This window comes from Protopterus annectens, chromosome 1.part2 (genome assembly GCF_019279795.1).
Source record: "Protopterus annectens isolate FY-2018-M chromosome 1.part2, PAN1.0, whole genome shotgun sequence".
In the NCBI taxonomy this organism is placed as follows: Eukaryota; Metazoa; Chordata; order Ceratodontiformes; family Protopteridae; genus Protopterus; species Protopterus annectens.
The window spans coordinates 356,708,211-356,734,470 of NC_056727.1; the positions used below are offsets into that span (position 1 = coordinate 356,708,211).

Sequence of the window (26,260 nt, forward strand, 5' to 3'; positions counted from 1 at the left end):
CTTTGCCCAACATAGAAACTCCTGTTGCAGGCAGGGAATGAGAGGAATTATTGTTTCCAGTCTGTGTGAATGTTGACTCCATAAACGTTTTAGGTACCACTGAAGTTTCCTCATATGCAGCCTTGCATATGGAATCAGTAGGATGCAGGATGCCATGTAGCCCAGAGCCTGCAGAATTTGTCTTGCAGTAGACTGGGTTTTTGTTGCCATCAGTTTGAAGTAAGTAGTCAGTTGCCTTTGCATGTCTGGCGTGAGGTAAGCCATCTGGGCAGTTGTATCCAAGCTTGCACCCAGGGATGTTATCTTTTAAGAGGGTACCAGTTGTGATTTCTTTTCGTTTATTGTGTACCGTAGGGATGTGAGAAGCCTTTTCACAAACGCCACGTGTCGAAGAAGAGTGTTTTTGTTCTCTGCTTGAATGAGACAGTCGTCCAAGTAAGGATATATTTGTATACTTCTTTGTCTGCAAAATGCAATTACTGGTGCCAGACACTTTGCACAGACCCCGGGCACAGTAGATAAGCCAAAGGGCAGTGCAGAGAATTGGTAATGCAGTAAGCCAGCCTTGAATCTCAGGTACCTTCCGCACGATTGTCTTATTGGGACATGCAGGTATGCCTCTTTTAGGTCTAAAGTCACCAGCCAAGCATTCTTGCCCAGCATGGGCAGAAGCTGCTGCAAAGTCAGCATTTTGAATTTTGGAATGTTCAGGTATGTGCTCAGAATTGATGAGCCAGGCCTTGTCCTTTCTGGGTACCAAGAACAGTCTTGAGTAAAAACCTTGTCCTTTTTCCTGTTCTGGTACAGTCTGAATGGCCCCCATATCCATGAGGGATGTAACCGGTTTCTGTGCCTCTGCCCATTGATTTTTTGGCAGATTTGGCCAACCATTTGCCATTAGCAGAGTGTGGAAATGGAATCTGTATCCCTGTGATACGATGTTTAGTACCCACTTGTCCTGGGTTATTAACTGCCAATTTTGAGCAAAAAGTGCTAATTTTCCCCCATGGGTGCTGCCAAAAGTTAAGTGCTTGGTGTAGGCAGAGGGAAGTCATTGGGATTGCTTTCTGTAGGTTTGCGCTTTATCTCCTCCAGATTTGGAGGTGGAAGCGCCCCATTGCTTTGACCTGTATGAATCTTGCGCTTGGTATCTGGAGCCCTTAGGGCGTCTGGATTTGCCCCTTTGAGCTCTGACACAGGAAAGGACCAAGTTTTCGTAGGTCAGTGTCTACTGAATCTTGGTGGCTGCACTTGTAAGAAGTCTTTAACAGTTTGCATAGACTTAGCCTTGTCTTCCATTTTCTTTAAAACCTCTTCTGCCTTAATACCAAACAGAGAATCATGCTGTAAAGGTGCATCTAGCAATTTATCTTTAACATGGATCAGGCAAATTTTGTTCCTTTAACCAGGCATGCCTCCTAATCACAGATCCAGTAACTGTGGCCCTGCAGGAGGCCTCTAAGGAATCAAAACCACATTGCAAAGTATGCTTTCCAACTTGTTCAGCTGCATGCAATAATTCCTGCAATTCTTTATTTTCTGCACATTCTGAAATCAACATCATTTTCTGTTTCAGCAATCCCATAACATGCTGTTGGTACTTCAAGCATATGAAATTGACAGTTTAAGGCCCTGATTGCCAAGGTTGCAGATGTATAAACCTTTTTTCCCCCATCTGTCTAGTGCCCTTGAATCTCTGTCAGAGGGGGTAGGATTTTTAGCTGTTGAGGCCTTAACTCCCTTTGAACCCTGTGAAATAGTTTCAGGATCAGCAGCGGGGTTTCTAAATAAATATTTATGTGATTCAGGGACCCTGTAATATCTGTCAGGCTAACTGGGAGTCAGGGCTCAAGCTTGACTCCGAAAACACATCATCCACAATGTCTAAAATAGGGGGAATGGCTAAAGGCTTGTGCTGAGGGAGAAGAAGGAAATCCCTAAGCCTCTTTTTTGATTCTGGGAAGTCTTGACACTCCCAGTGGAAATGCTCCCTCAAAGTATGCAAGGTTTCTCCAAATGAATAATCCTCAGGAGGAGATGCAGATGGAATAGACTCCTCAGCATCAGAATCCTCATAGGGAGGTATAGATAATTCCTGATCAGAAGAGGAATCAGAAGATATAGAAACATGATCTGAAGATTCATAATTAGTGTCTTGCCTAGGCCTCTTATCTGGAGGGGGATGGGTACCCCTGATCAAGGTAATAAGGTTTTTAGCCATTTTGATCATCTGTTTTTAGGCACAGAGGCCTGTGCATGTGGCTCATGTGTCAGTTTTTTAGTTTTAGAAGTTGCTTTTGTCTTTGGTTTTGCAGCTGTCGTCGGTTTAATATACAAATGTTGAGGTCTGAATACACCCTCAGAAGCCGATGCCTGCTCAGTGGCTCCGGACCCATCCGAGGGAGATGCATCCGTCAGTCCAATACCTTGAGTATCTTGCGGTATGCCGGACTCCACATGGGTGTCGGTAGAGGCCTGCGACTCGAAGGTAGCGGGTATCAAGGACTGCGAAAGCACCTCACTGAGTACTGGCGACTGGCTTTGGAGAAGCTTCGTCGTCGGTTTTGGATCTCGACTGCCTTTCTCTGTCCTTTTCTTTGCATTTTTTATATACTCCGGTAGTCGGATTGCTATCTGACAACATTTCTGGGTAGTTAAATCCATTTCCATAATACTTTGATGCAAAAATATACCAACGCTTAATACTGCGTTGGTTAAATCTAGCACAAAACCGACAGCCAGGAATGTTGTGATCAGGGCCTAGGCAAGGAATACAGTATAAATGGAAATCCTTATGAGGTATTTGCTTCCCATAAGTAATACAATTAACTTTTTTCTGACATCGGTAAAAAGCAAGAAAAAAGTTTTCCCAACGGGGTACTTAGCTTTAGTGAAGACTTCGGTTCTGAAACTCAAAATCGAATATTTCAGTAGTCGGCCAACCGGCACTTGCGAAATGCTTCTGCTTCGGGCACTGTGCGGCAAGAAAGACTGAAGAAAATGGTGTTGGCTGCATGTTTTATACCCCTGATGACCTGACGTCATGGAAGAGAAGACAGCAACAGATGCAGGACCCAAGACTTTGGAATTCAGGCCGACTGAGGGCAACCTGCCAGCAGATTACCCCAAATGTGATGACTGCAACAGTGAAACAAGAAGAACATATGCATTTCTCCCAGTATCAGGAACTCCAAGCCTCTACATCTTAAATGTAAACTAATGCACCCTGCTATAATAAAGAACAGGAAGATGTCCCAAACATGCATACTTCCCTGCCTAACAGAATGTAAGCTGGCACAGGCCGTATGGCTGACAGACTGATGGCAAAAAAATTGAGAATTTTTGTACTTTTATGTTCCTTACATACTGCTTCAACATTCTAGAGCTTTGGACATACTTCGGATTATGGCATGACAGTAAGATGCTCAAGCTTTGGTAATACTGGTCTGACATACGGTATTCTTGCCAGGACTCTTCCCAGAAGAGGTGAATACTGCAACAGTGACTATTGGAGGACAGCTATTCATTCCATTCCCCTTCTTGCCAGCTCCAAATGACACCTGACCAACTAACGTGTGTACCTGGGTTACAGTTGTGGGTTTATCAGCCTAAGCCAGATGATTTAGCTTCTCCAAGGCAATTTTAAAATAAAAGTATTCATTTAGTATATTCTGATGATTTACTGCACTGTTTATTAACATTATTTAGGTTGCTGTTTCACTTTCTTTTTTTTTTTTTTTTTTTTTTTTTAATTCCAGTCTACTGCTTGTAGTCCAGCACTACAATAAATGCAAAGTGTTAAAAGATTTAAACCAAAGGTAATAACAATTAATAACCAAATAATTAAAGCAATCAAACAAACTTAGCTTAAGTAACCTAGCAATAAAACAAACTCAATATATCAACAGTTGTTCAATATCTTCTGGGTTACAGCCTTTTTAAGGAACAGGGCCTCTGGCTAAAACTCTGTGTTCAATTTGCAATCATCAGCATTTTTCATCAGAACACATGTAACTCCATACCTCTCTCAGATCATGCATTGCCCACCCCACCACCACTCATCCCCTTCTTCCACTTCAAATACATACATCTCAAGGAAGTCTCTATTTCACTTATAGGTTCATAGGTTGGTACTGGGCTATCTGCCCGAAGGCATTTATAAGCCTAGCCAGAATGTGTTGGCTTTCGCCACCCCCCCCCCCCCCGTGCCTCTGTCCAGCACAGCCACTGAAGTGATCCCTGGGGTAAACTTTCTGTTTCCCATCCACTCATCAAGGTTTCTTTTGAAGAGTGTTAGCGAGGAGCTCTGCCTAATGTAGATTGGGAATCTTGTTCCAAAGCATGGGAAGTCTCTGGGACAGGAATCTATCCCTCCAGCACGCCCTATTTATTGTTGTGGTGAGGTTTAGATCCCTAGAGCATGTGGCTTGAGGGGAAAAAGGTTTTCTTTAGGTGGAGCATGTCCATCAATTCTGGGTTGGACATGGCCTTGTATGTCAGGCAGAGATCCCCTCTGAGTAGGCGGTATGCAACAGAGTACAACTGTAGTTTCTTCTGTCGAGCTGCATAAAGCATCTGTTTGAGGCCAGTGATCCCCTTGGTGAGGTACTTCTGTGGTCTTTCCAGCTGTTGCAGGTGTCTTGTAAGGTACATCCCAAATGGGGCGCTGTACTCTATGATGGTCTGATGAGTGATGAGTAGAGGGGCACAATGACCTCTTTTAATCTGGATGCGAACCCTTTTGTGATTAGGTGGGCCACATAGAAGGATTTTCTAACCACGCTGGCAATGTGATTATCAAAGGTGAGATTACTACCTACTTGGTTCCCCAGATCCCTTATTACATCTTCCGTATTTAGGGGACTACCACCTATGTGGTAGTTTGTGAGTACTTTGTTTTTTCCAAAGGGGATGACTATGCATTTTTTGGCATTTAGCTTGAGGCCATGATTTTGACACCAGGTATCCGTCTCAGTGAGACCCTTTTGGAGGATGTCTGTGTCAGCCAGAAAGTCAATTACAGCCCCTAGTTTGCAGTCGTCTGTGAACTTGGTCAGCCATAGTCCTCCTGTGCTTGCCTGTACCTCTGAGAAGTATATGCCGAACAGGAGGGGTCCTAGGACTGAGCCCTGGAGAACGCCACTTGCAACCAGTTTAGAGTCAGACCTAGCTCCCGCAACTCTCACCATGTGGATTCTGTCCGTGAGCCAGTTGGCAACCCATCTTGTGACTTAGGGGTTTATGTTCAGGCTGGTGAGCTTGTCTATAATACCAGAGTGGGGAAAGGTGTTGAAGGCCTTAGCGAGGTCTGGGTAGGCTATGTGTACCACCTTTCCCTCATCTACAGCCTTGGTAACGGTCTCAATGAAGTCCACCAGTTTTAGGAAGCATGCTCTGCCCTTAAAGCCAAATTGGGTAGGGTCCAGTGTTTGGAGGTTCCCAATGTCTCTGTTAATGAGTTCCATGATGATGCGCTCCATAGCCTTGCAGACCAAGCTAGTCAGGCTTATAGGGTGATAGTTCCCGGGGTCTGTTGTGGCTCCACCTTTGTGGAACGGAATAATCATTGTTGTGCGCCACTCTATGGGCATGTAACTTATGGAGAGGCTGACTTTGAACAGTGTGTTTAGGTGAGGGTTTAGTTCGTCTTTGAGCTCGTGTAGGACGCAGCCTGGGACACCGTCCAGTCCCATTGATGCTGTGATTATGTCTTTGGAGAGGGCTGTTTTAACCTGAATGTCTGATTTTAGGGACTCTACATTCTTCTGGTATGGTTATGGGTCTTTTTGGGGGTGGGGGGGGTGAAGTTTGCACTGAACCTGTCTGCCAGGATGTTGGCGATATCGGTTGGTTCAGTGTCTTTTGTGCCATTCTGCACCAACTCCGAGCAGATCTGAGCACTGCCACTTAGATTCTTGACATAGGTAAAGAATGCCTTGCGGTTATCTTTGGAGTCCTTGGCAATTTTTCTTTCAAAGCTCACCTTGGATGATTTTATAAGGGATCATAGTTTCTTGCTGATATTGATCAGGGATGTCTTCCCTTCTTGGGATTTTACTATTTTCTGTACTAGTTTCATCCTTCTACTGTATAGCTTTGTTTATGGCAGGAGTCCACCAGACTGGTTTCCTTTTCTTGGAGGAGTGAGTCTTGGTTTTGCTTGGGATGGCATGATCCATGCATTCTTGTAGCTGCCCGTAGAATGCATTAGTAAAGGATTTTGCAGCTTGGACAGTGTTATCCTTCAGCATGGGGGCTTTGAAACTTTCCACCTAGGTCTTAAGTAACGTGAAGTTTGCTTTTGAAAAGTTTTTCACGGTGGTTTTCTTGTCCGGGGGTAGAGGTGGAATATGGATATCCAAAGTGATTTGTTTATGGTCAGATCTAATCAGCGAGTGGTTGACCATGGTCGCCCATGTTGGTGATGACCAGGTCCAATATGTTGTCACCTCTGGTGGGAGTGTTGACCAGTTGAACCAGGGCGTTTGCTTTTATAAATTCTAGGAAAAAATTGGGCAAGGGAGTTAATACTCGAGTAGTTCTCCCAGTTAATGTTTGGGTAATTGAAATCACCCAATATTAGGGTGTTTGGTAGGACCTTTATGTTTCCCAGTGTTTCCAGAAACGTGGAATGGGGGTCCTGGGACATGGTGGGTGATCTGTAGTAAGCTACAATTTGAATTGCAGTTTTGGCCACTGTTAGTTGCACATGGATCAACTCTGAAGCATCGTGCTGTGCCACTAACCTGGAGGTGTGGGTATCCTTGATGAATATGGATACGCCGCCTTTTGTATTTCGGTTTGGGTTCTGTGGCCGAAATGTATGGTATGAGTTGTAGCCTGGTAGTGCTGGGGTGCTCTCTGAAGCCTTAAACCAGGTTTCTGTTACTGCACATATATCGATTTTCACCATACTGAGGAGTGCCTCGAGTGCGTGCATTTTGAGGTTTAGACTTCTGGCATTGAGTAGCATTACCCTCAGTTTTTTGTTACTTGTGCTATTTACGGTGGTGGGTTTGTCTTTTGAGCCTTGCCTAAAAAAGGCACTATGGGGATGGCAAGAGCCTTGGCCAGTATTTGAAAGCCTAAGGGTGACAGGTGCAAGCCATCTCTAGCAAAGCAGCGTGGTTTGTCGAGCATGTCATCCCAGGCGGACAGACACTGGATCCCCTTTGAATGACACCAGAAACTTAGCCAATTGTTGAAATCAAGATTTTTTTCTTTATACTGTGATATCATTCTTGGTGAGGGCAGGATGCCACTCAGGGTCAGATACACCTTTGCAGGGTCAGGTAGCACTTCGTTCCCTAACTGAAAACATCCTGTTAAACTCTTGACAGTGGCCTCCTTACAGGTGTCCTATTTATAGACCTAACAAAGGTATTTGACCACTTTCTTCTCCAATACAAGCTATCTGAAACTTATCAGTCCAGACACTACTCCATGGTTTAAAAACTTCCTAATTTAACTCTGAAGTATTTGCCTTTGAGAATCCTTCCAACCAGAATCTGCACCTATTACCAAAGGTGTACCATAAGATCTATTCTTGTCCCTCTTCTCCATATCCATCAAATTCCTTGTGACCACCCCATCTCCCACTTATCCTCTATGCTGACATGGGTCATTTTCGGATGGAGTCTCACCCCAACATTCAAAGCCAGCTCCAGTCAGACTTACACAAGCTCCACCAATGGCTCATAAACCATTAACTATCTCTCCACCCCACCAAGACCAAAACTGTGCTTTTTGGATCTCAACAGAAAAATTCATCAAGCAGTTGACTATTTTTGATCTACACAATGGATCTACAGAGAATCTCCACCTTCAAATACCTAGGACTATGGCTTAGTCGGTCAATTAAACTTCCATTTCCACACAGAGAAAGTGAGCCAAAATAACCCTCTCCTCTTCTGGGCCAAATGAATCTGCCCTTTCTATCCCAGCCAGCCAGAACAGCCAATGGCAAAGGAGTTCTCCTTTCTCAACTTGAATATGGGCTCCCAATTTTTGCTCCTGCCTCCAAAAAAATACCACCACCCTCTAGACTATCTTTAAAAGAATCTGCCTATTAATTACAAGCTCACCTCTCTGAGCATCACTGTATCACTCTAGAAAAAGCCAGATGGTTACGAAAAACAAAAAGATATAGCCTACATTTAGGATCCCGACTCTACAAACTACACCAACTCCACACAATTAGTCCCATTGCAGTTAAACTTCAAGAAGAAATCCTCCTCATACAATCTGAAACACTACTCACACAAAACAACTCCTCTTACTATTCCAAGAACCAAACTTCACAGCACTGCATGTGTTTTCTCTCTCAGGCACTTACTCTTCAACCAGCTACTCTTCAGTAAGCTCTCCCTATCAACATTACAGAAATCAACACTTACAAATTCTGAATGCAACTCATAAAACAGTTCCTTCAAGCCAAATGCTCCTGCTTCAACACAGGACACATCACCTAACCCATCTCCTTTCACAGTCTCTCCTCTCTCAAGATTCATTAAAGTTTGACCCACTTTAGAAACTAATGTATGTATTGTACATTACATTCTACTTGTTCACTGGAATTATGTACATTTTTTTTTCTGTGTAATTAGTCTGAACAACTCTGTTGTTGCATACATTTCTGCACTTTTGTTCTTGAAATGTTTTGTATTTCACCCGGGCTGAGTCTGAAATTGGTCAATATTGATCAGTGGACTATCCTAGTAAATGAAAAGTCTCAATCCAAGACAAGTCTCAATCATACTCCCTTGCCACCAAAAAAGGACTACCTCCATGATTAAAATAGAAATTTAGTTGCCGTAACTTGAACGCACATTCTGATTAAACAGCAAAATTGAATACATTCTCTCTCTCAGATAAAGGCAAAACTGAAAACAGTACACAGTGTTTCTTATGAGCCAGAAAAGAGAAAAACAGCCATCACAGCTGCAAAGTGTAACAAACGGGTATAAGGTACACAATATGGCTCTTACCTAGCAAAGTCGGGGACACTGACAGGAGAAGGGAAGAAGGAGACAGACATCCTGTACCACAACACAGCTTCAAGAACAGAAGATACAGTAATGTCATGTCAGTAGCCATGCCATCTGAAAGAACTAGACATGGATGCTAAAAGGACTTACTAGACCCCCTCAAAACCTCAATATTCGACAAAAGACTTGGTTTGTCAATCAGAACTTAGTTAACGTACCATCACCTACCTAGCTTAGTTCTGCTGTAGCAGCAGGAGAAGGCACACACGGAAGGGGTCAGTGTCAACTAATTCCCGTTTGTAACTACTTGCTTACCACACCAAATGATGCTGTTAAGCAGGAATAGCCATACGACATCAACAAATGGTGCATCTCAAGTTGGTGCTAACTCTGATCTCTGCCTTTTAAGGACCTTAAAGTTGGGGAAATAATACACATTTCGATACCTAGGTTCACTGCCTGCTTATAGAGATTTCAGCAGGCTAAAACAAGTAAATTCAGAAGAGCTAAGAACAGACTATTCTGTCTCAGCTGGAAGTGCTAAACATACTGCTGTAAAAACTAAGAATACACTGACAAAACATGAAGGCGGCTGTTATAAAAAGGCAAAGATGCAGAGGGCTACTGTCATTAAAACAAATGAAGTCCAAGATCAATCTAGAAGCCACTTGAAATTGTTTCTGTTCTTTAATTAATTAACAGCACATCTTACCTAAACCTGGAATTTTTAAATTTCTTCTTTGATATGGAAACTGGTGCCTTTTCAGAATAATGCAAGCGCAGTCTTATTTCAGTCTGACAGGTCAGCCACCCAGAGTCCACCATTTCAATGTCATCTGTTAAAATAAAACAAATTAAAGCAAAAATAAAACCCGGATAACTCTCCTTGTTCAATCTTTAATACAAATTATGTTAAAATCATAAATATAAAAAGAGTACAAGAAACAGACCACAAAATGTTAAATTATGCAACTATGGTAATACTGAGTAGGAACAAAAACTGTGGTAAAAGTAAAAGTGGGATGTAAAAACTGTAACCTGAAGGTTCATTAATAAATATAAGCAATTACCTTAGAAAGCAAAATGTTGATTTGCACTCAAAGCAGACTACAGCAACACTAATTAGAAATTTCTAATCAACAAAACAAATATGAGGTAGTAGCCAAGATAAACACAATAATTATTCACCAAACTTCAAATGGTCTCTTAGACAGCACTGGGGGAAGGGATTAAAATAACCTGTCAGTGTGCGTAACAGGATGATTCACAATGTCAGTAATTAAAGCACTACACTATCTGAGGTACTGGAAATACAACAGTATGCTGATATTTATTACTGCATTTTCCACTGTTGAAACTAAGGTCAGAAAGCACAGCTGTGTGAAGTGCCCATAACAGACAAATGATGATTACCTTCAGTCTTTAAAAAGTTAATACCTAAAAGTGAGGAATACCCTAATCTTACTCCTACTCAAAAATATCACACAATGGATAAGTAAGAAAAATGAGAGTTGCCCACTTTCAATGCACTATACTTTGTAGTGCATTAAATGTAATGTGTGCTGCATGGCTTGCTGTATTTTGAAGATGGCAGTAGCAGGGGCTCACATAAGGGAGAGGTGAGCTCTCATCTGACCATAACTTCTAAATGGAAAAATGTCAAAATCCAGTACACTGAGCACAGTTTGGATCAAGTGCATTCCGACTTACCAATCATTTCCAAGAATCCAATCCACTATTTTGCTATAACAACTTCTCACTGGGCAAATCAGCAAGAAGTTAACCAGACACGATTACTGCTTTGCAGGGGATTCTATTAGTAGGCAAGATAGCAGACAGTAGAAGCCCCCCATGTTTCTGAACAGCCAACAGCTGTATTTCCAAAAATTGCCTTAAAAAAATCTTCCACTTCTGCCCCCCTAACTGGGGGGGGGGTGACTTGTACACACTTCATTATCGCAAAGCAAACAGACCTAACCTGCTAGGTAAGAGGACTGCATTTGCACAAACTAAATAAATATTTATTAATTTATTATGTTTCTTTAATAATTTAAACATGACAAAAAAAAAACCAAAATGAACTTTCTGCCATTAAAACTGCAGTATAGTCATGTATTTTCATTGTCTTTTTTGGTGTTTACCTCCAGGAAGAATACCAAACCCATGAATATACAAGAGAGGACTTGTCAGCAAACCATGAACTAACGAGGCAGCAGACCACTCTAGATTTGGAATAGACACGATTTGTAATGGATCACAGGTGCCAACATGATCATGCAGTAGCCACACAAATGTTAAATGTAAAGACTTCTTTAAAAGGGCTACTGAGGCAGTAGCAGCACGTCTAGTAGAATAAGCTGCTTGTCCAGAAAGGTTTGATGTCAAAAAATGCAGTCAAAAAAGCCAGCTACCAAAAGATTTCAAATTAAATGATATGTATGATGCTGTCTCCAGAGCAAAATCAAGAGACTAGGCAGTTCAAGTTTCTGAAAGCGGCATCCTAGAAATACAAACCCATAATTCTTAGTAAGAAAAATCTTCCCATCCAAGTTCTACGGATGCAAGAAATAATTTTCTGATTAAATGCAATTCAATGTCCAACATAACCTCTGCTAAAAAAAGTAAGAATTAGAAGAAAGTGAGTCCCTCTCTATTTAAAAGGATAAAATCTGAAATTGTCAGAGCTTAGGATACAATGCAACCTTGTTTCTAATAAGATAGCTTATAACAAAAGCAGGCTGGGATTCACAGAAGTGCAGCACATCTGTGAAGTGCTAATGCTTGAAGAGCTCATGGCATGAAACACTTCAGAACTGATTACAGATGTAGCAGGCATGCCATAATGCTTACAAGCCAAACTAAAGACACAAAGCACAGTTGCAGCAATAACATGAAAAGTAGTGCAAAAAAGAGGCAACCCTGTTATCACACAAACGGGAAGAAAGTAAAGCAGAAACGGGCAAACAGCAAACATAACAGAAATTGTAGACTCAAAGATTTTGTGTACACATTAGTGATTTCGCTCTCCATTGGCACTTGGAATGTGAGCACACTCATGGATAGTTCCAAAACAGATGGACCTGAGAGCCAGACAGCACTTACTGCAAGAGAACTTGGCAGGTACAAATCCAGACAGCAGCCCTCAGCAAGACCAGGTTCACAGATGAAGGCCAGCTGACAGAAGTCAAAGCCAGTTATACCTTTTTCTGAAGAGGCCGCAGCAGCAATGAACATTGTGAAGCAGGAGTGGGTTTAGCCATCAGATCTAATTTAATCAGCAAGTTAGCCAGCCTCCTAAAGGGATTCAATGACCGACATGTCTCTGCAGCTCTCCCTCAAAGGAAAGTGCCATGTCAACTTCATCAGTTCATACGTCCCCACAATGACAAACCCAGAGATCATCAAAGACAAGTTTTATGAAGACTGAGTCCCTCATTGCCTCTGTGCCCAAGGCGGAAAAGCTTATCATTTTAGGCGACTTCAGTGCCAGAATTGGTGCAGACTACCAGACATGGGAGGGACTCATTGGTAGGAATGGAGTCAGTAAAAGCAACAGCAATAGTCATCGACTTCTGAAGACCTACGCAGCACTTGACCTCTTGATCACAACCACAGACTTCCACCTACCTAACCATAACAAGATGTCTTGGACGCACCCATGCAGCAAGCACTGGCATCTCATTGACAGTAAAGAGAAGGGACAGGCAGGATGTTAGAGTGACTAAGGCCATATGTGGCGCAGACTGCTGGACAGACCACAGACTCACACTCTCAAAACTCAACAAGCACATCCAGTCCAGGTGACGCCCACAGGGGAAAAAGACCAATAGGTGCTTGAATGTCAGCAAGTTAGAACGGCACTCCGTGCGCCACAACCTCAGTGAGGACACTTGACAGCAAGCATGACAACTCAGCTTTGGCACCAACAATGTAGAAGAGGACTGGGCAGCTTTTAGGGGTGTGGTTTACAATACTGCTCTTGCTCACTTGGACCTGAACACACGCAAACATTAGCACTGGTTCGATGACAATAAGACATTCAGAAACTGCTGGATAAGACGTATGAAACCTTCAGATCCCTCCAGAGAGACTCCAAGAAAGCAGCCTATCACAACTCCATCAAAAGCAAAGTGCAAGCAAAGCTCAGAGAGATGCAAGATTTCTGGCTCAGCAGAAAGCCAGATGAGATCCATAAGTACGCTGATAGCAACAACTTCAAGTGTTTCTGCGATGCCCTGCAGACCATCTACGGGTCACAGTCTTCTGGATAACCACCATTACTCAGTGCCGATAGGTCCACCCTGCTCATTGACAAGAATGCTGTCCTGGAAAGATGGGACAAGCACTTCAACAATGTCCTGAACAGGCCTTCCTCCATCAATGCCAAAGCCACTGACCACATGCTGCAAGTCGCCATTAACACTTCCCTGGCATAATCTCCAAAGGATCAGAGATTAAGCTTCTCTTCAATGGTAAAGCACAAGGCTCCGACTCCATCTCAGCCAAAAGCTACAAAACAGGGGGACCAGTCTTGTTACAGAAGTTCATAGAGCTCTTCCAGACCATGTGGCAACTAGAAGTTATACCTCAAGAGCTCACTGATGCCTCCATCATGCATATCTACAAGAGAAAGGGAAACAGGCAGTCTTGTGACAACCACAGAGGAATCTCTCTCTCCTGGTCATCGCCAGCAAAATCCTAGCCAGAATCCTCTTCAACCGCCTTACTTAACACATGGAAGATGGACACCTGCTAGAAAGTCAGTGCAGATTTAGAGAGGGCAGAGGGCCAAGGGACAGTGGACATGATATTTGCAGCATGTGAACTACAGAAGTGCCAGGAACAAAAAAGGACCTTTATACATTTATGGACCTGCCCAAAACCTTTGACATAGTTAGTCGTAAGGGGCTATGGCAGACTCATGGAGAAGTTTGGCGGCCCAGGGAAATTCAGCAGTATGGTGTGCCAGTTCCACAAAGGCAAATTAGCTCGAGTACTGGACGATGGAGATTCCTTCAATGCCTTCCCTAGTCACCAAAGAAGTCAAGCAAAGCTGCGTACTGGCACCTATGCTGTTCAGCATGATGTTTTTGGCCATGTTGTCAGACACCCTTCTGAGATGACAAAAAAAACAGCATCAAGATCAGATATAGGACTGATGGTGGGCTCTTCAACTTGCAGATACTACAGGCCAAGACCAAGATTGAAGAGGATTTTGTGCGCAATTTCCTGTTCGTAGATGACTGCGCACTCAATGCTGCCAGAGAGGCCCAGATGCAACAGAGCATGAACTGCATTTTCAATGCCTGCAGAAACTTCAGCCTCATAATCAGTACCAAGATGACTGAGGTTTTGCATCAGCCTGCTCCGCAGAAGACATATGCGGAACTATCAAGGCTGAAGGTGAGATCCTGAAGGCTGTTGACAAGTTTACATAGCTCGGCAGCACTCTCTCCAGATTTATGAACATTGAGAATGAGGTAGACACATGTATCACCAAGGCAAGCTCCGCATGTGGATGGCTGCGTGAGTTAATCTGGGAGAGGAGAGGCATCCAACTGTCCACAAAGCTGAAGGTGTACAACAAAGTCGTACTCCCCACACTACTGTATGTCTGTGAGACATAGACTGTGTACGAGCATCATACTAAAACGCTGAATCGCTCTCATATGAACTGCTTAAGAAGACAGCTGAAAATTACCTGGCAGGACAAAGTTCGGGACAGTTGTGCTCTCTCAATCTGGACCGGCATGTATCTACACCCTGCTGAGGAAAGCCCAAGTCAGGTGGGCAGGCCACCTTGTACGTATGCTAGACACACGCCTCCCCAAGAGACGGTTCTATGGTGAGCGTGTGGGAGGCAAATGCACACAAGCTGGGCAGAAAAATGCACTTCAAGGATACATAAAGTCTCTCTGAAGAGCTTTGCATTGATCTGGACACCTGGGAAACCCTATCGGAACACTGTCCCACCTGGCGAAAAGTACAGCTGTGTACACTTACCATACATGTAGAAGTTCGAGTGCATTCACTGTTGCAGTCATCACACTTGGGTTATCTGCCTGCAGGTAGCCCTCAGTCAGCCCGAATACCAGAGTCTTGGGATTTCTGTGTCAGATGCTGTCGCCTCTTCCACGACGTCAGGTCATCAAGGGTATAAAACATGCAGCAGATGCCATTACAGCAGTTTTTCTTACCCCAAATGTCAGGAGCCCCAAAACATTTAGCTATTATATGGTGTGGAACATCACCAGTAAAAAGTAAATACCACTGCCATTAAAAATGGCCATAAAGAGGATAGGTAGAAAAGATAGAGAAAATTAGGGGGCTGGAGGGAGGGAAACGAGGACAGCAATAGTGAATATACTTGAACATCTACATATATGGTAAGTGTACACAACTGTACAATGTTCTTCGTGTTTCACTGTTGCAGTCATCACACTTGGGTTGATTCCCAAAGCTGAGGAAGGGTGGAGGCAGTCAAGAAGTGTTGGGGTTGGCTAGCAGGCCTTGTAAGACTGCTGTAGCAAATCCAGCTCTTGATTTAGAAATAAATAGGTAAATGGTAATGCTTGGTGAAGGTGTGTGCAGAACTCCAGGTTGCTGCTTCCAGAAGGTCTCTGGTAGGGACTCCCCTGAGAAATGCTGTACAGGTGGAAGTAGCCCTAGTGGAATGTGTTCTGATCCCCTTGTGGGGTAGGTTTTCCATGGTGCTTGAAGCAGAAATGGATGCAGTGTGATATCCATTTGGAAATGGTTTGTTTTGAAATGTCCTTGCCCCTGTAGCAAAAAGTAAGTTGTGTACCTACCATAAATGTAGATGTTCGCGTGTATTCACTGTTGCAGTCATTACACTTGGGTTATCCTGCTGGCAGGCTACCCGCAGTCGGCCTGAAATCCAAAGTCCTGGTCCGGCGTCGGTTGCTGTCGCCTCTTCCCTGACGTCAGTGTGCCAGTGGTATAAAAGATGCAGCCGACGCCATTTTCTTCAGTTTTTCTTGCCCCAGATGTCAGGTGCCCCCCAAAAGGGTAGGCTAAAAAAGTCTGATCATAAAAAAGCATGCACATAAACTTCATCTACAAGCAAATGCACCACATAGGTTGTATAGAACAGAGAAGTACAGATAAGTCCTAGCAATGAAAGGGGGATGGTGGGAGGGTAACCTGGACTGCAACAGTGAATACACTCGAACATCTACATTTATGGTAGGTACACAACTGTACTATGTTCATCGTGTTTCACTGTTGCAGTCATTACACTTGGGTTGAATCCCAAAGCTGAGGTTGGGTGGATGGGCCTAAACAGAATTAGGAGTGGCTATGAGGCCCTGCAGAACTGCAGTGGCAAAGCCTGCTCTGGATTTAGAGTAAAGAGGTAAGTGGTAGTGCTTTGTGAAAGTGTGCACTGAAGTCCAGGTAGCAGCCTCCAAAACATCCTTGGTTGGTACTCCTCTGAGGAAGGCTGCTGAAGTGGCTGCTGCTCTGGTAGAATGTGGCCTAATGCCCTTAGGCACTGATTTGCCATGTTGTGAATAGCAGAAATGAATACAGTGGCCTATCCATTTTGAAATAGTCTGCTTTGAAATAGTTTCCCCTTGCGATCCTGCAGCATATGCCACTAAGAATTGCTCAGTCTTTCTGAAAGCTTTAGTTTTGTCCAAGTAAAAGCGTAGCTCTGTGTATGTCCAAAGAATGCAGAAGTCTCTTCCCCTTATTCTGTGGGTTTGGATAAAAGGTAGGCAAACGTATGGTTAGGTTAAGGGCCACACTGGACACTACCTTAGGCATAAAAGTTGGGTTTGTTCTTAGAGAAACCCTGTCCGGATGGAAAATAATAAAAGGTTCCACAGCCATTAGTGCGTGTAATTCTGAGATTCTTCTTGCTGAAGTTATTGCTAGGAGAAGAGCTGTTTTCCAGGTTAAGTATTTTATCTCTGCTGTATTGTCTGGCTCAAAAGGAGGTAGTGTGAGTTTTTCCAAGACAAAATTGAGGTCTCATCCAGGTATTGGAGGTCTTATGTTTTTGGTCCCTCTGAGATACTGCCATAGCAGTGGATGAGAGAAAATAGGTGGGTCCATATTGTAATGAGCTGAAATGGCAGAAGAATGGATCTTAATTGATGAGGATAGGCCTTTGTCCAGCATCTCAGTTAGGTATTGTAAAATCTGAGGCATATTTGGAACAAGTGTGTCAATTCCTTGTGCCTGGTTCCAAGCACAGAATTTCTTCCATTTTTCTGCATAAGATTTTCTGGTGCTGGGCCTCCTGGTCTCCAAAATAACACCCATAACTGCTTTAGAGAGAGGTGTGTTCTGAATGGTTACATTATCTGCCATGCAGCCAGACTTAGGGTAGAGAGTTGGCTGTGTAGGATCTGATTGTTTTGTTGGGTCAGCAAATGAGGAATTTGAGGTAATGTCCAGGCTGGGCCTTGAAACAAGCTCTTTAGGATTGGGTACCAGTGCTGGCGTGGCCAGTCTGGGGCAATTAGGATAATTTTTGGCTTCTCTTGTCTGACCTTTAGGAGTACCCTGGGGAGGAGAGGCAGAGGAGAGAAGGCATATACTGAGAGGGCTTTCCAGCTGAATGAAGGGCGTCCACTTTCCATGCTTGTTCGTGATAAGTCCGAGTGCAGAATCTTTGTAGCTGGCAGTTGTGAGGGGAGGCAAATAGATTTATGTCTGGGCATCCCCAATTCCCTGTTATCATTCTGAAGATTTGTGGATCTAGTTTCCACTCGTGAGGATCCATGAGATTTCTGCTTAGTTCGTCTGCCAAGGTATTTGTCCTTCCTGGCAGGAATTGTGCTTGCAAGTGTACTTGATAAGTCAATGCTGTGTTCCACAAAGCCATGGCTTGTCTGCAGAGGGGGTAGGAATGTGTGCCTCCTTGCTTATGTACCACATGACTGTAGTGTTGTCTGTCTTTATCAGCAGTTGTCCTGGATGAAGTAGGTCCTTGTAGGCTGTCAGTCTATTCTGTACAGCTAGCATCTCTTTTTGATTGATATGAAGATGCATTTGGCTTGTGGGCCATGTGCCCTGAATACATTTTCCTGCCATGTGTGCCCCCCAGGCATAATCTGATGCATCTGTTGTTAATGTCTGCCTGGCTGTGGGTAAAGTGAATGACTGTCCCTTGTTGTGGTGACAGGCCTGTGCCCACCATCGAAACTCCTGTTGCAGGCAGGGAATGAGAGTAATTAATGTTTCCAGGCTGTGGCAATGTTGAGTCCAAACACTTTTTAGATACCACTGTAGTTTCCTCATATGCAGTCTTGCATATGGAATTAGTAGAATGCAGGATGTCATGTAGCCCAGAGCCTGCAGAATTTTTCTTGCAGGTAACTGGGTCTTTGTTGCCATGTTTTCGAAGTAAGAAATTAGTTGCCTTTGTTTGTCTGGCATGAGGTAAGCCATCTGGGCAGTTGTATTTAAGCTTGCACCCAGGAATATTATCTCGAGACGATACTAGATTTGATTTCTTTTTGTTTACTGTGTACCCTAGGCAAATTAGTAATCTTTTTAAAAACGCCAGATGCTTTAGTAGAATGTCTTTGGTCTCTGTTTGAATAAGGCAGTCGTCCAAATAGGGAAATATTTGAATTCCTCTTCGTCTGCAAAATGCAATTAATGGTGCCAGGTATTTTGTGAAGACCCTGGGCGCAGCAGATAAGCCAAAGGGCAGTGCAGAGAATTGGTAGTGCATTGAGCCAGCTATGAATCTGAGGTATCTTCTGCAAGATTGTCTGATTGGGACATGCAGGTATGCCTCTTTGAGGTCCAAAGGTACAAGCCAAGCCTTCTTGCCCAGCATGGGCAGAAGCTGCTGCAGAGTCAACATTTTGAATTTTGGAACATCCAGGAAAGTGTTTAGAATAGACAGGTCCAGAATTGGTATCCAGGCTTTGTCCTTTCTTGGTACTAAGAAAAGTCTTGAGTAAAATCCTTGTCCCTGCTCTTGTTGTGGCACTGGCTGAATAGCCCTCATGTCCATGAGAGATGAAACTTGTTTTTGTGCCTCTGCCCTTTGATTGTGTGGCAGGTCTGGCATACCTTTTGCCTTTGAAGGGTGTGAAAGTGGAACCTATTGCCCTGAGAGACTATATTTAAGACCCATTTGTCCTGGGTGATCCTGTGCCAATTTTGTGAAAAAGTGCTAACTTTCCCCCTAAGGGAGCTGCCAAAAGATAAGTGCTTGGCATTTGCAGAGGGAAGTCACTAGGACTGTTTCCTATAAGGCTGTGACTTGTCATCTCCGCTTTTGGAGATAGAAGCACCCCATTATTTGGGCCTGTATGAGCCCTGGGGCTGTTGCCTGCCTCTAGGGCGTCTGAATCTGCCTCTTTGTGGTCTGTCTGCCACTGGAAACGACCAATTCTTAGAAGGCCAGTTCCTGCTAAATCTGGGTGGCTGTACCTGTAAGAAATCCTTTACTGTATGCATAGATTTAGCTTTATCCTCCATTTTCTTCAACACCTCTTCTGCCTTAACACCAAACAAAGTATCATACTGTAATGGAGCATCCAATAATTTTGCTTTAACATGATCAGGCAGATTCTGTTCCTTTAACCAAGCATGCCATCTAATAACAGAACCTGTAACTGCGGCCCTGCACGAGGCCTCCAGTGAATCATAACCACATTGCAAAGTATGTTTTCCCACTTGTTCAGCTGCATGCAATAAATCCTGCAAATCTTTGTTCTCAGCACATTCAGAATTTGTCAACATTTTTTGTTTTAACAAAGACATTAAGTATTGCTGATATTTGAGCATATGAAACTGACAATGTAAAGCCCTTACAGCCAAGGTAGCAGAAGTGTAGACTTTATCCCCCATCTGTCCAGAGCCCTAGAATCTCTAGCTGAGGGGACAGGGTTTTTAGCAGAAGCAGCCTTGACCCCTTTGGGACCCTGTGAGATAATGTCTGGGTCAGCAGCAGGGTTTTGATATAGAAATTTATGGGAATCTGGAACCCTGTAGTATCTGTCCATCTTAACAGGTGCAGGCGATAAAAAGTCTGGAGACAGGCCGGACTCTGAAAATACATCATCTACTATGTCTAGAACAGGAGGAATTGCAAGAGGTCTGTGCTGAGGCAGTAACAGAAAGTCTCTAAGCCTTTTCTTAGAATCTGAATAATCCTGGCTCTCCCAGTGGAAATGCTCCCTCATGGTATGCAAGCAGGGCTTCCCCAAATGAGTAATCCTCAGGAAGAGAAGCTGAAGGAATAGAATCTTCAGCATCAGAATCCTCATAGGGAGGAATAGAATATCCCTGTTCTGAAGAGGAATCAGAGGAAATGGAAACCTGATCAGAGGAATCATATTCAGTATCTTGCCTAGGCCTCTTTTCAGGAGGGGGATGGGAACCCCTGATAAAAGTAATTAGGTCTTCGGCCATTTTGAGCATCTGTTTCTTAGGCATAGAAGTCTGTCCTAGAGAATGCTGTACTTGTTTCCTTGTCTTTAAAACTGCTTTAGACTTTGTCTTGGATGCTGAAGTACGCTTTATATAAAGTTGTGTAGGTCTGAAAACACCCTCTGAAGCCGATGCCTGCTCAGCGGCTCCGAATCCATCTGAGGGATTGATTTCCGAAGGGCCAATACCTTGAGTACCCAGAGGCCTAGTTGTCTCCACGTGGGAGTCGGAGGTAGCCTGTGGCTCTGAGGTAGCGGGAGTCAGGGGCTGCAAAAGTGCCTCACTGAGCACCGGCGAACCGACGACTGGCCTAGAAGAGGCTTCATCGTCTGTTTTGGACCTCGGATGCCTGTCCTTTTCTTTATCTGTGTGCTTTTTATGAATTCCAGTCGTCAGTTGTTCCGACGGCATTATATAGTTAAACCTTTGGCCAAAGTAATGAAAAGCAAAATCGTACCGATGCTTTATAGCGCGTTGGTTAAATCTAGCACAAAACCGACAACTAGCAACATCCTGATCAGGGCCTAGGCAAGGAATACAGTAAGAATGAAAATCCTTATGAGGTATTTGCTTCCCACGAGAAATACAATTGTTAACTTTTTCTGACATCTGTCTGGAGCAAGAAAAAAGTTTCCTCAACGGGGTACTTAGCTTTATTGAAGACTTTGAATCTGAAATTCAATTACGAAAATCTCAGGAGTCGGCCGATCGGCACTTGCGAACTGCTTTTGCTTCGGGCACCGCGCGGCAAGAAAGTCTGAAGAAAATGGCGTCGGCTACATCTTTTATACCCCTGGCACACTGACGTCAGGGAAGAGGCGACAGCAACCGACGCCGGACCAGGACTTTGGAATTCAGGCCGACTGCGGGTAGCCTGCCAGCAGGATAACCCAAGTGTAATGACTGCAACAGTGAAACATGATGAACATCTGACTTACAGCTGGTCAGATTTTCCGAAAGGTTTAGTCCTGTCAATGTAGAACCTGAGCTGTCTGTGCACATCCAAGGAGTGCAGGACACTTTCCCTTTATTCTCAGGGTTAGGGAAAAAGGTAGGCAAATGGATGGATTGGTTTAGAGCCACACTGGACACCACCTTAGGCATAAAGGATGGGTTAGTCCTGAGGGAAACCCTGTCAGCATGGAAAATAATGAAGGGTTCCACAACTATTAGTGCCTGTAACTCAGACACCCTTCTTGCTGAAGTTATGGATAGAAGCAAGGCTGTTTTCCAAGAGAGGAAATTTAACTCTGCTGAAGCAGCAGGCTCAAAAGGGGGAAGCATGAGCTTTTCTAGTACAAAGTTAAGTTCCCAGGCAGGGGTGGGAGCTCTTCTAGGGGGCATTAAATTGTTAGCCCCTCTCAGGAACTGTTTGATGAGAGGGTGAGAAAAAAAGAGGTGGCTCAGTATGATGATGAGCTGAGATGGCAGAGGCATGAATCTTAATGGAGAAGGCTAGGCCTTTGTGGAGCAGCTCGACTAGGTAATCAAATAAGGAGGGAACTGCTGTGTCCCTTCCTTGAGACTGATTCCAAGAACAATTTCTTTTCCACTTGTCAGCATAGGATTTCCTAGTACTAGGCCTTCTGGCCTCAAGAATGATGTTCAGCACCTGTTTGCTGAGGGTAGCTAGTGGTGTATTCAGGGGATAAGCCAGACTGCAAGGTTTAGCGTTTAGGGTTTGCAACTGTGGATGCAAAAACTGTCCCTCCTGCTGAGACAGCAGGGAAGGTGTCTGATGCAAGTGCCAGGGTGGCCTGTTGTCATACTGCATAATAGTGGGTACCAGTGCTGGTATGGCCAGTCTGGGGCAATAAGAATTGCCCTTGGCCTGTCCTGTTTGATCTTGATTAGTACTTTTGAGAGGAGGGGCAGAGGGGGAAAGGCATAAATTGAGAGATTTTCCCATGTGAATGCTAGGGCATCCACCTCCCAGGCCCTGCTGTGAGGGTACTTGGTGCAAAATTTGCTCAACTGGTAGTTCTCAGGGGAGGCAAAGAGGTCCACAACCGGTGTCCCCCACCTCTGGATTAGAAGTATGAAGGAGTTGGGCTCCAGCTTCCACTCGTGTGGTTCTAGCAGATGTCTGCTTAAGTTGTCTGCCAGTGAATTTTGTTTGCCTGGCAGGAATTGAGCTTGTAGGTGCACTTGGTTACTCAAGGCTGTGTTCTACAGGGCCATGGCTAACCTGCATAGTGGGTAAGAATGGGTTCCCCCCCTGCTTGTTTATATAGCACATAACTGTGGTGTTGTCTGTCTTTATCAGCAGCTGTCCTGGAAGGCTTAGGTTTTTGAAGGCTGTCAGAGCATTCTGTACAGCTAGCATCTCCTTTTGACTGATATGCAGGAGAATTTGTCCTGGGCTCCACTTCCCTTGAATGCCTTTGCCTGCCATGTGAGCCCCCCATGCATAGTCTGATGAGTCTGTTGTCAGGGTTTGGGCGGCAAAGTGTAGAGTGAAAGGCAGTCCCTTGTTGTGGTTGCATGCTTCTGCCCACCAAAGGAACTCTGCCCTTAGACAAGGTATTACAGGAATCACTGTTTCCAGGTCCTCAGAATGCTGACACCAAAGACTTTTTAAGTACCACTGAAGTTTCCTCATATGCAGTCTTGCATATAGAATTAGCAGAATGCATGAGGTCATGAACCCTAGAGCTTGCAGTGTTTTCATTGCAGATAGCTGGGTTTTGGTGGCCATTTGTTTGAAGTAATTGGTCAAAAAGACCTGCTTTTCCGGATTGAAGAATGCCATCTGGGAAGTTGTGTTCAAGCTTGCTCCCAGGAATACACTTTTTTGACTTGGCACCAGTTGTGATTTCTTTACGTTGATGGTGTACCCCAATGAAGTTAGGAGTCTTTTTACAAATGACAGGTGCTGAAGTAGCAATTCCAGACTGTCCGCCTGAATCAGGCAATCATCCAAGTATAAGAAAATTTGAATATTTCTGTCTGCGGTATGCAATGGCTGGAGCCAGACACTTTGTGAAAACTCTGGGCACAGTAGATAAGCCAAAGGGAAGTGCAGAAAACTGAAGGTGCATAGAGCCTGCCCTAAACATAGATATTTCCTGCAAGACTCCCTTATGGGGATGTGCAGATAAGCTTCTTTTAAGTCTAGGGTGACTAGCCAGGCATCCTTGGCTAGCATGAGGAGTTGTTGTTGCAGGGTAAGCATTTTGAATTTTGGGACCACCAGAAAGGTATTGAGAATTAGGATAGGGTGCCAAGAGCCCTCTTTTCTGGGCACCAGGAACACTCTGGAGTAGAGACCCTGTCCTCTTTGTTCTACTGGAGCAGGCTGCATAGCCCTGACATTGAGAAGGGAATGTACCTGCTTTTGAGCCTCTGCCCACTGGTTTTGAGGAAGGTCTGGAATCCCGCTTTGGGTGGGCAGTGAATGGAAGTAGAATCTGTATCCCTGGGATACAATGTTTAGAACCCATCGGTCCTGAGCAATGAACATCCAGTTTTTTACATGAAGGGCAAGATTTCCTCCTAGGGGCACAAGTAATTGGGCATGGCTGGGAAGGATAACAGAAAAGTCATTGTGAAATTTCTCCACAAGGGGGTGGCTTACCACTCCATTGTTTTTGAGGTGGGAGCACTCCATTGTTTAGATCTCTGCATATCCTCAGACTGAAGTCTTGGTCTGTTTACCCTGGGCTTGGACTGAGAAGGCCTGGAAGGGGCTGGAAAGGACCAGTTTTTAGAAGGCCAATGCCTTCTAGGTGGCTGCACTTGTAAGAATTCTTTGACAGTTTGCAGAGATTTAGCTTTTTCCTCCATCATTTTAAGAACTTCTGCTTTGGTGCAAACAAATGGTCCTGATTTAAAGGAGCGTCTATTAATTTTGCTTTGACATGATCTGGCAAGATTTGTTCCTTCAGCCAAGCATGCCTTCTCAGTACAGACCCAGTTACTGCAGCCCTGCAAGATGCTTCTAGAGCATCAAAACCACACTTCAAAGTATGTTTACTAACTTGATTTGCAGAATGCATTAACTCTTGAAAATATTTTCTGCACAGTCCGGAAGTAACACCATTGTTTGTTTAATTTGTTCCATAATATGTTGCCGGTACTTCAACATGTGAAACTAGCAATTCAATGCCCTGACGGCAAGAGTTGCAGAGGTATATACCTTCTTACCCCATCTGTCTAAAGCTCTGGAATCCCAGTCTGAAGGGGTAGGGATTTTGGCTGTAGTAGCCTTAATGCCTTTAGGTCCCTGGGAAATGGTCTCTGGATCCACAGTAGGATTCTTAAAGAGAAATTTATGAGAATCAGGTACTCTGTAGTACCTGTCAGGTTTTCTAGGGGCTGGTGGTAAAGTGTCTGGAGTAAGACTGGATTCCATGAAGAAATCATCTACAATATCCAGGACAGGGGGTATAGCTAGAGGCCTGTGCTGAGGCAACTCTAAAAATTCTCTGAGTCTCTTTTTGTACTGAGGACAGTCCTGGCATTTCCAGCGGAAATGCTTTCTTAATGTATGCAAGGTTTCACCAAAAGAAAAATCCTGGAGGGGAGACAGAGGGGATGGATTCCTCTGCGTCTGCATCCTCACAGGTTGACAAGGGAATATCCTGGTAATCAGAAGGGTCAGAGTCAATGGACTCCTAGTCTGTAGAATCAGAATGAAACTCAATTCTATGCCTTTTAACAGGGGAAGGCTGGCTTCCCCTAATTAGAGCAATAAGGTCTTCAGTCATTCTAAGCATTTGTATTTGTGCAATGGGAGCTTGAGCATGCGCTTTGGTCGTAAGTTTTCTAGGCGTAATGTGAACTCTGAGCCTTAGAAACCCAGTAGTTTTAGCTAAAAACGAAGTTGTCTGTTTAATGCGAACATCTGTAGGTCAGAACACACCCTCGGAGCACTTGCCTGCACAGCGGCTCCGAACTCATCCAAGGAAGAGACATCCGCAGGTTTCATAGTCGAAGCATCTCGTGGCATAGTGGACTCGGAATGGGTCTCAGCAGAGGCCTGGGAATCTGTAGAAGCGGGCATAAGGGGCTGCAAAGGCGCCTCACTCAGTACTGGTGGACTGCCAACTAGCTTAACGGAAGCGTCGTTGGCAATTTTGGACTTATGCGGTCTCTTTTTATCTTTACATTTTTTCGGAAGATCGGTAGTTGGATGGCTTATCGAAGCCATTTCGGAATACGGAGAAGGAGAGCGACAGAATTTCGTGCCAAAGATAGCCCAACGACGAATGGTTCGGACGTTAAACAAGGCACATAACAGACAGCGAGGGAGGTCGTGGTCTGGGCCTAAAGGAGATGCAGTAAGAATGAAAATCACTGAGAGGTATCTGCTTTACACAGGCAAGACAAATGTTAACTTTTTCTGACATAAGTTAGAGAAAAAAAAAAGGATACAAAACCGGGTACTTAGCTTTAGAAGATTTCCGGTTTGAAACTAAAAAAACGGAAATTTCAGGTAGCGGCCGACCGGCACTTGCAAACTGCTTCTGCTTCAGGCTCCTACACTGCAAGAAAGACTGATGTAATGGCGTCGGCAGCATGTTTTATACCCCTAACATCATGGAAGAGATGACAGCATCTGACACAGAAATCACAAGACTCTGGTATTTGGCTCGACGGAAGGCTACTTGCAGGCAGATAACCCAAGTGTGATGACTACAACAGTGAAACACGAAGAACAACTACATCAGCAAAGGTGCTACTTCTTATGAGCATACCAAGACTGCAGAGGCACACAGGAAGCGTGAGCTGCGTAAATACAAAGACAAGTCATTGCCAACCAACCAAACAGACCACTTGTTACGCGGATCTGCATGAATAACTTTTTATGATGTGAGATGTATAATAATGTGATGTTTTATCAAAATATG

General features: G+C 44.1%; 1 protein-coding gene across 1 annotated transcript in view; it reads right to left on the reverse strand.

The window, feature by feature from the left end:
- Positions 1-26,260, reverse strand: part of GPCPD1 (glycerophosphocholine phosphodiesterase 1) — a 1,148,488-nt gene that overhangs the window by 527,903 nt on the left and 594,325 nt on the right. Inside the window, exon 7 of the mRNA XM_044056397.1 lies at positions 9,700-9,823. Coding sequence (XP_043912332.1) covers positions 9,700-9,823 — 124 coding nt within the window. The remainder of the gene's footprint in view (positions 1-9,699; positions 9,824-26,260) is intronic.